The sequence below is a fragment of the Mesoplodon densirostris genome, chromosome 16 (genome assembly GCF_025265405.1).
Source record: "Mesoplodon densirostris isolate mMesDen1 chromosome 16, mMesDen1 primary haplotype, whole genome shotgun sequence".
Classification (NCBI taxonomy): domain Eukaryota; kingdom Metazoa; phylum Chordata; class Mammalia; order Artiodactyla; family Ziphiidae; genus Mesoplodon; species Mesoplodon densirostris.
In genome coordinates, this window is record NC_082676.1 from 66,675,345 (window position 1) to 66,685,394 (window position 10,050).

The window sequence follows — 10,050 nt, forward strand, 5'->3', positions numbered from 1 at the left end:
CCCACACACTGCCGTGCAGGCAGCCCTAGGCTAAGCGGTCCTCCTGGACATGCCTGACCATCCTTTACGCATCCTCCCAAGGGGGAGGCCACAGCACAGGCCTCTGTCAAGGCCACACACCTCGCACCATGGCATGCATGGAGACAGAGGAGGGTCTCAGAACAGTGTGTGGGCACTAGCAGGTGGGCACAGGTCCTGCCTCCCGGCACTCCCACCCCAAACATGCCCCTCCCGAGGGTAGTGGGATCTGAGACTGGCTTCTGACCCTTGGAATAGGGCCAAGTGACGACGTCCCCTCCGTGATCACGTTGCACGGGACTGTCCTGCTGCTCCGTGAAGCAAGCCGCGCCGGGGAGAGGGCCGTGGCCAGGAAGGAGGGTGGCCGGCTGCTGCTAACAACCACATGAGCTCGGAAGGGATTCCGCCCCAGCCCACACCTGAGCACAGCCTGTGAGAGACAGAGGCCCTGTGAGGCCCGGCCAAGCCATGCCCAGATTCATGACCCACAGGAACTGGGTGCTAATAAGTAGGTGCTGTTTTAGGCCACTCAGTTTGTGGTATTTCTTGGTTGGGTTGAATTCCACAGACTGGGACTTCCAAACAGCAGACATTTATCTCCCACTGTCTGGAGACCGGGAGTCCAAGACCACAGCGGCTGCAGATTCTGTGCCTGGTGGGGCGGCCTCCCGCTGTGTCCTCAGGGGCAGAGGGGGCGAGGGAACTCTCCAGGGTCTCTTTTACAAGGACAACAACGCACCCTCCTGACCTGATCACCTCTTGAAGGCCCCACCTCCTAAGACCACCACCTGAAAGTCAGGTGTAAGTGTGTGAATTTGGGGGGACACACGTTCAGTCCACAGCAGTAACTAATCCTGGCAGTATCTCACAAAAATGCAAACGTGCACTCCTCCGACCAGCCTGTAAAACCCTACCAACACAAAATAACAAAAAGAATCTTTCATCAGGCTGTGGTTGGAGAGTCCTAGTCCCTGGAACCTGGGGACATGCTTCCCACAGGGCAGAGGGGCTTTGCAGATGTGATGGGTTATGGGCCTCAAGAAGGGAGAGGACCCTAGGTTACCCGGGTGGGCCCAATGTCATCTGGGGCCCTCAGAGTGGGGACCCTTTGCCAACGAGTCTGACAGATGAGACGGAAGGAGGGTCCTGACCTGGCTTTGGAGGTGGAGGAGGGGGACATGGTGAAGAGTTCAGGTGACCCTGAGAAGCTGGGACAGCCCTCTGTTCACAGCCAGCAAAGGAACAGGGACCTTGGTCCTACACTGTGACTGATCACTACACCTACAGAAGAGTAAGGTGACGAGGTACAGCAGCAACAGAGAGGGAACGTCCCAGGGTACCAGTAACCGATGGTATTCACCTCAGCATCGTTTTCGATTATAAACAGACTCAGTACAGGCTAAAAATCCACCCACTGGGAGGATTTAACAGGAGGTGATCCACAGGATGGAATGCTGTATGGCCCTCAGCATGGCAAGGATGGAAGAGCGAACACAACTCTCATACCCTCCTGATGGGACAGAAACTGCTCAACTGCTCTGGACCACTGGGTGGTATCTACTAAGGCTGCACCTGCAGCCCAGCAATCCCACCCCTCACTGCTTCTCAGACAGAAACACAGACATTCACTCACCAAAAACACATGTGAGAATTTTCACAGCAGCACTACTCAGAGTGACCCAAACACGGAAAGTCTCCCAAAGCCCACGTGCAGAGTAGATGAATACACTGCTGTCCTCACGCGTGGAACGCTGCACACAAAGGAGGCATGAACCACAACTACACACAGCGACGTGGCTGAAGCCCACATGACACGGGGAAAGAAAGAAGCCAAACACAGCTACACACCGTGTGGTTCCGCTCATAGAAAAACACCAGAAATGCAAACCAGTCTGTGATGTAAAGGTCAGCGGTGGCCAGGTCTGGGGCAGGGGGTGTAGTCTGCAAAGAGTGGAGGGAGGTGATGGCTTCTCAGGTGAGTGCACCTGTCAGCACAGCCACTGAACTTCAGGCCTTACACAGATACAGGTTCTTGGTTACATAAATTATACCTCAATAAAGCTGATTAAAAGGGAAAGAGGCTGACAACAGCCGATGCTGGCCAAGAGGTAGAGCCATAGAACTCTACATGTTGCCGGTGGGAACTCAAAATGAAAGGTCACTTCAGGACCCAGTCTGACCACTCCCTGTACGGGAAGCAGACACACACATGGCCAGCAACCCCACTCCCAGAGACACGTACACATGAGGATTTGTGCATTTGAATGTCTCATGTCACTGAACCAGACATTTACAAAGGGCCAACATGATAAATGTGTATTTCACCACAAAAAAAATTTTTTTTTAATTTTAAAGGATTTGTACAAGAATGTTCATAGCAGCATCATTCACAGTAGCCAAAATCAGGAAACCCAAACCGTATTGATAGGTAAATGGACAAACAAACCAGGTGCCTGCGTGCACAGGAGTGCTACCAGGGATAGGACGGCACTCGCTGCAGTATGAGAATGTGAATGGACTTGCTGAGCTGAACGAGCAGATGAGAAAGGCCATGCTGTATGGTTCCACTTACAGGAAGCACTGGCAAAAGGAACCTAGAGGCACAAGAAGCAGGCCAGTGGGGACCCAAAGGGGCACAAGAGAATCACATCTAACGTGCTGACCATGCGGACGTTCTAGGGACAAGGACGATCTGCTGGCTCCAGCACCTGCCCTTCTCCAGACAGGGTCGGCACCATGGGTGCATGTGCCAGCCTGCCGCCAGGGCTGCTCAGGAACAGAGAGGACACAGAGGACACCTCATACAATTCAAGATGTCCTTGTATGCTGGCACGCGGGATGGGGAGCAGCTCGAGGGCGGTTTGTGGGCTGGTTTCCTCAATGCCTTAAAAACCATGCCAGACCAAACCAAAGCAAAAGCTTTCTGCCATCCATAAAGAGCAAGCACACTTCGCACACAACACCTGGCGAAACACGGAACATTATAAAAACAAACACAACTCCTCATAACCCCAAAACTCAAAGGTTACCATTAACATTCTCCTAGATTTCACTCGACGATTCTGTCCTTCATCTTACGTACATTTATACACTACGTAATTCGACATGCTTTTTTCCCCACTTAACAAGATAACAGAGAGATTTCCCCATATCACTGAATATTCATTAAATATTGTTCCAAATCAGCATTTTTAAAGGCCCTATAATATCTCACTCTACAGATATACCATATGTCCCCTGCCAGACCCCTGGGCTGCTTCAAGTTTTTCATTTTTATTTAAAAAAAAAAGAAAAAAGGCCTTGCTTTTCTCCACTTGTGTCCCCTATGTTCCCTAGGATAGACTCTTGATCACTTGGTGGAAAGGGAAGTGTCTCACAGCTTCGGACACAGGCTGCTGAGTCCCCCGGCAAGACGGCAAGCGCCGTCAGACTTGCTCTGTGAGGAGCTCCCGGGTGAATGTTCCATCCTGCTGGATTTTAAGGTTAAACATCTTCCCATGTATTCTTCACCAGAACCTCCTCTCTGAAGGGTCTACGTGTTGCCAAGTGACTTGAAGTAAGGAAGATACTCCCAGCAATGACAACACGACCAAGCTGTTCCTACCTGTTGAGGGGCCTCATCGCTGCCGACTGGGACCCAAGCCGTGTGCACAAGACTGTGCGCATGTGTGTGCCTGAGCATGTGTGTGCCTGTGCACGTGTGAGCCAGTGAGCGTAGGCCGCGCTGAAAGGGGCCTCTGCCAGCCACGCTGCACCGGAGCCCGTGCTCAAGGACACACCTCCTCCTGCCCCAACTATGTCAGCAGGAAAATCAGACTCAGCTCCCAACACACTCCAGCAGGTGGACCAGCAGGTGGTTTGAGGACCAACAACATCGGACCCGGGAAGAGAGAGAGGCCTAAACAAGGGGAAGCATAGATCAATGCAAAACAACTGGCTAAAACTAGGGGACTGTTAAAAGCCACACCAGCCCAGGGCTTAGGAGGTAATGGCCAACAGCGGCAGGTGGGCAAAGTGGCCAGGCAACGCTGCTGCCGAGTTGGAGCTCCCAAATCCTCCGCGGTGGCTTCTGGACCTAAACACAGACCCTCGGCACCCTGTTAGACATCTCCGTGTTCCAAGGCTGCATAAAGCATCTTATGTCCCTGTTATCAGCCCTCCCAGCGAGATGTCGCACAGACCTCATCTGCAGGCACCCACCCTCCCTCTGCCCAGGTGATGGACAACCACTGCGCGGGAAGGTGCAGGCCGGCGACAACTCAGCTTACGCCCCCAAGAACCGCTTCAGTCCCAGCGCATCTGCCCAACCCCAGGGACCACAGTGCTTTGCTCTGATTCACACAACACACCGGGTGGCCTCCCGGGCTCACAAACATGTGTTTATCACCAGCCAAGACCTTTGCCCAGAGGTGACACTGACTCCCTCGCCCAGACCTGGCACCTGGCTGCCTGTGGAGAGCCGGTCCATGTCCAGGGCTCGGGCCTTCTCCACTCTGTTCTTCCTTTCTGGGGATGGGGGCTTCCTCTCTGTATGCCGGCCTCATGACACCACACCCTCTGCACTCCTTGGCTAAACCTCGGTTAGACCCCTCCTCACTTTCCTTCCCTCCTCACGATTCTGGAAGCCTGTCTGACAAGCAGCCCTCCTCCTGTGTGAACAGCTTTCCTCTTCTGCGTTCTAGCCAAAGGGCCGTGAAGAGCCGAGGCTGCCTGATCATGCCCCACCGCCTCCATTAGCATCAGTTTACCCCATCACCTCTGTTCCCCTGTCCCTCCTCTACCTTCTGAAAGACATATGTCCACAGCCAACGAGGTCCTGGACATTCTGACCTCCGCAGAAGAAAATCGTGCAGCACTGTGGACACCGGAGTCTGCCCGTCACTATCAGACCTCAGTCATGACTGGAAAACCTAGGTTACCACCTTACCCTCAGAGTTCAAGTTCACTTTATTTACTTTTATTTCCCAGCTCATTCCCAAAGGACTTAAAGGGCCCACCTTCCCACACTAAGGGTGACCCCGCACACCCGGTTTTGGCGCGGAGGGCCCCATCTCGGTCTCTGATGCCTGCACTCAGTTCCAACGCCCTTCTCCCCAGCGCCCAGGGCAGTAAATCCAGGCCCACCCGCCATCTCTCCCTCCCTTCGCGCATTCCTTCTGCAGCTCACTCCAAGTCACGGACACTGAGACCTTCCCCACTTTCTCCAAGCGCCTGATGGACGACGCCCTGACTGATGTGGCCCCAGGCCCCACGACACCCTGTGAGCAGCGTGTCCCCACACTAGATGCTCCCTGCTCCCCAGCCTGGCTGCAACCCTGCCTCCTCTTCCTCCTCCTCCTCCTCCACCCAGGCCCAGACCAGGTAAGTGGCCAGCTCTTCACGGACCAGCCACCATGCACCTTGCCAATTCCAATTCAAATAGAACAGGAGCCAAAAGTGCCCCAGGACCCTTCCCACCTGCTTCCCCACCCCCTCTTAGGGTTTCCTTCCTGAAACACACTTCTACCTGGTTCATCATCCAAGCCACAAACGCTCTTGCTGATGGGAACAATGATATCATGTGTGCACGACACAACACAGCAGTGTTGCTAGGACCACGCAACCCCTCAAGGGAGACCAGCTCTGCGCTGCCCGCGCCTGCCACTGAAGCCTTCGCTGTCCTCTGCTCAAACTTACAGCATGTGCTGAAAGCTGGGGAAAGGCTTCCTAAAACTGAAAATATTCTAGCTACACACTTAACTGTTACCTGAAAATCTAGCAAAAGCCATGCCTATCCAAATTACAAATCAACCTAACTAGCATAATCCAAAGCAGGTACCAAAATCCGTCCCTCAAAGCCTGCCATCCTCTTGGGTAGGGTAGGTTGGTTTTTACACCACATGCAGCACGTGAGTACCTCCCACAAAGGGGCAGACTAGAGGAATCCCGCCAGGCGTGCAGATGGGTCTACGTGTGGCCCTGTCTGGCTTCCAGAAACTTCTCTGGAAACTGGTGGTTTGCTGTCCTGGTTAGTGGCTGACCCTGGGCACTCCTGGGGCTCTGCTGGCACACCCAGGAGAGAGGCAGGCAGAACAGGAGCACTGCAGTGAAGTTAGAACAAATGGGCCTTGCTGACTGGTCCCAGGCCCCAAAGCAGAGGGAGGGGCCCCAGGACCTGGGACAGAGATGCCAGGAGGGCAAGAAAGTGCCGGGAGAAAAGAAAGAGCTCAGCTTGGGATGCACTGAGGACAGGAAGCGCTGGAGGGGAGGGTTGTGGTCATCAGAGAGAGGAGCCAGGCCCAGGCCCAGGGTGGAGGCGAGGGTAAGGGCCCAAGAGTGAGTGGTGAGAAGGGGTCACCCCCGCAACCACAGTGCCGGGCTCCTGGCAGCCAGACTCTAATTGCGGGAGCTCAGCGCCCAGCTGCCCAGCGCTGCCTGAGCCTCGGTTCTTCACCTATAAAATGGGAGGATACTGGTGCCTCGTCCAGGGTGGTGGGGAGGAAAGGATGAGGAGTGCCTGGCACACATCACATTTGGGCCCACACCTCACCTCAGAACCTGGCATCTCACAGAGGAAAGGCAACCCCAAAAAAATCACCCAGAAAAGTGGGTGAGATCCAGACACAGGCACCCAGGCAAGCACAGAGAAAGAGAAGGGACTGGGAGGGGTCGCGTGGTGACCATCAGCACAGGGGTGCCACACCAGGCTGCTCTCTGCACCTCCCGCGTGCAGCTCTCAAGCTCGCACTGGGGACAAAGCAGTGGAGAAAACACCAGGCGTGCAAAGTCCAGCACGAGAGCATCTGAAGATGCAGTTTCCCTTAGAACTTCACTGAGGACAGAAACCAACTTCCAGCCAGAGAAACACCTGGAACTGTCCAAGGACATGGTGACTCACTGGCACGCTGGGGCGCAGGCACACAGCATCACTGGGTCCCGGAAACAGAAACAGCCAGCAGGCCCCACAGGTTCAGGGCAGACCTCCACGCTGGCCGTGCTTTGTGCACACCCGTCACAGTCACCTTGATCCTCCGGCCATCAGACCTCCTTCCTTCCTTCCCCCACGCCCTGGGCTCAAAGGAGGCGAGCTCCCACCAACACTGACCCCAAGGAGTGGACAACGAGGATGGAGTTATGCCCACTCTCTAGCCTTCCAGGACGTGGGCACATCAACCACGATGTGTTTTCCTGTAGGCCCCCAATCCTCCACGTGAAGACTCTTGGGAACCAGGATACGGAGAATGGAATTGCCTTAACGGAGGCTGTTCACCGCCCTCGGTAGAGTGGGAAGGGCCCAAGCATGGCAGCAGAACGCTTCCCGAGCTCCGGGGCGCACCCGGAATGCTGCCTCGGTGCCAACACTAGCCCAGCGCCCCAAGGGCCCACCAGCATGGAGCAGAGTCTGGCGCTGCACTGGGGAGAAGCTGCTTCCAGAGCCTGGCCCTCCCTCCTGCCAGCTTCCACCATGCAGACTCCTGCTAACTAGCCAGCGGCCGGCCCTCAGGAGCCTCGACAACGCCGCCGCCGCCAAGTCCTGACGCGGGCACAGACCCCTCCCCTCAGACCACTACTGGGTATTAAGAGAAAGGAAATCAGAGCTCCCGAGGGGAGCGAGCTGATGCCCTGACCGAAAGGACTGTCTAAAAGGGGGCTCTCCTCACCGGTCTGGCAGACGGCCCTCCCGCTGGCCCAGGTCACTGTGAGTCCCTCCGGTCTCCACCACCTCAGGCAGGCCTCAGCCCTGCTTCGGTCAGCGTGTCACAGGAAGTGCGGCAACACATCACTCTCCGACAGCGGGGACAGGAGGCGGGTCCCCCTCTCCACCTGTGGCTGTGTGTCCCCGAGCACTCGCTGCACCCGGCTGGAGGACCCTCGGAAGCAGAGATCACGTCCTGGGAAACCGCTGCCGCCCTGACGGAGCCCAGGCCCTCACGCTCTGCCGGACACAAACCGCCAGCCTCCTGGGCGTGGGGCTCCCGGGAAGCAACAACACCTCTGGGGAGGCAACTCAAGCGCCCACCATCTGCATCTGGAGGAACACCTGGCAGTGGCGGCGAAGGGGCCGGCTCAGCCCCGGAGACCTCCCGCTTTCCCTCCCGCCCCTAAAACGAACCCAGGGCCCTGCTTTCCCGGCCTTCGCTGGGGCTGGGAGCATGTGCTCGGGGAGGCGGCACAGCCCCCAGCAGGAAGGGTGCTCGGCCAGCCCAGGTAACCCCACGACCCTAACGAGTCCTAAAACGAAAGAGTGGGAAAGCAGCGCCCACACTCTCGGCCGCTACAGGCAAGCAGTTTAGCAAACAGCCGTCGCTCGCGGTGGTCAGGCGGGACCGACAACAGCCCAAGACACAAAGCCACAAAGGGTGTGCAGAATGAGAACGCCAAGAAGCAGAATTCCTCAGGAAAGACAGCCCAGCCAGGAGCACGAAGGTCCTCGGGGCGGGAGGGCCCGTGAGCCTGGGAGGGGCCGCAGGGCAGGGGTAACGGCCACAGGACTGCACTGGCCCCTTCAACCGCGGAAGCTGAGGGGAGCTCAGGCAGGTGCCAATGACGGGTATTTGCTGTGTATTTTGGCCACACGTCCAGAAATCCGGAGAGAACGTTTAATCCCGTCAGGAACGGGCATCTTCCTCCACCACAAGGCATTGATGCTCTGAGCCCTGAGCCAACGGCTTGCCTTTGAGTACACCCAAGTATGCATACCTGGTGCGGACCCTCGACCAAAGAAAAGCCCTTCTTCCTCTGGAGGCCCGCGGCCAAATCTCCGCCCCCAAAGACGCCGCGGGCCCCAGAGGGCCTCGGCGAGCTCGGGTCGCTGCTCCCCCGGCCCCCGCCCGGCCCCGGCTCGAGACCAGGCGGACGGCAGGTCGCCGGGCGGCGCCAGGTGCGCGCAGCGGCCCGCCGGCCGGCCTTACCATTACTGTAGGCGTACGGGGACTCGGCCGCGCCGTCCTGCAGGCTCTCCAGGATCTCACCCTTGCCCACGTCGCTGTCGCCCACCAGCAGGAACTTGAGCAGGTAGTCGTAGCTCTTGACCGGGCTGCCCTGCGTCCCCATCGTCGCTCACGCGCGCGCGGGCCTCGCCCGCATGCCCACTGCGCCGCGGAGCCCGGCGGCGGAGGCCTCCGACCGACCTGCGGGCGCCGACGCGGGTGAGCGGGGCCGGCGGACGGCTAGGCCGCCCCGCCCGCACCTGTTCCACCGCCCCCGCCTGGCTTCTTCTTGCTCAGCCTCAGCGCCGACGCCGCCGCCCCACCGCTTCCCGCACAGCGCCGCGCAGACCCGCCGCTCCGCCCCGCCCCGCGCGCCGCCATTGGCCACCTGCCACCTCCCTTCCCGCGACCATTGGCCGTTGCCCACATCCGTCAGCACCACTAGCGCCCCAGCCCCCTCCTCGCTTCCCAGACTTCGCTGCGAGACCTCCGCTCGCCCCGCCCCGTCACCGCCCCGCCCCGACACTGTTGCCATAGGTCACCCATTGCCCCCTTCCCGCGGCCATTGGCCCGTGCGCACGTCCATCACAGATGCCCCGCCCCCACCGCTTCCCACGCAGCTCTGCGAAGCCTCCGGTTGCCCCGTCCCATCGTCGCCCCGCCCCTCCTTCCAGCCGTCGCCATTGGCCCTTCGCCTCCCGCTTTCCCAGAAACAGTGGTCCGCCTGCACGTCCGTCACAGCACTACCGCCCCCGCCGCTTCCCGCAGAGCATCCCAGACTCACCAGCAACCCTGCCCACTGCCTCCGCAACTCCTTGGCCTTCGCCCGCCCCCTCCCCTTCGCCATTGGCCACCGCTGCCGATCTTCCCAGAGCCACTGGACCTTCCGCACGTCGATCACAGCCCTTTAAGCCCGCCCTGCTCACCCCGAGCTTCCCGCTCCCTTCCGAGACGCTCACCAATCAGGAACTTGGAACTCCAGGTTGTTTGCATACGCCCCCTTCCTTCCGCAGACGGAGCAGGATAGTGGCGGTCCCCGAGTTGAGGGGACGCGGCTGGGTCCAGCAATACTGAACCCCCTAGAAAGCTGTGGCCGCTGCTCCCACAGAGACCCCAGAAAGGA

At 58.3% G+C, this 10,050-nt stretch overlaps 1 protein-coding gene across 3 annotated transcripts in view; it reads right to left on the reverse strand.

The window, feature by feature from the left end:
* Positions 1-9,910, reverse strand: part of RAB40C (RAB40C, member RAS oncogene family) — a 30,282-nt gene extending 20,372 nt beyond the window's left edge. Inside the window, exons 1-2 of one of the 3 annotated variants that reach the window (XM_060120349.1) lie at positions 9,887-9,910; positions 8,910-9,128 (exon numbers count right to left, since the gene is read on the reverse strand). In XM_060120349.1, the coding sequence (XP_059976332.1) occupies positions 8,910-9,051 (142 nt within the window). In that variant the 5' untranslated portion in view covers positions 9,052-9,128; positions 9,887-9,910. Of the gene's footprint in view, positions 1-8,909; positions 9,253-9,711; positions 9,732-9,886 lie in introns of those variants that run through there. The other 2 variants (XM_060120351.1, XM_060120348.1) reach the window with 2 other exon arrangements.
* Between the last annotated feature and the right edge of the window lie 140 nt (positions 9,911-10,050).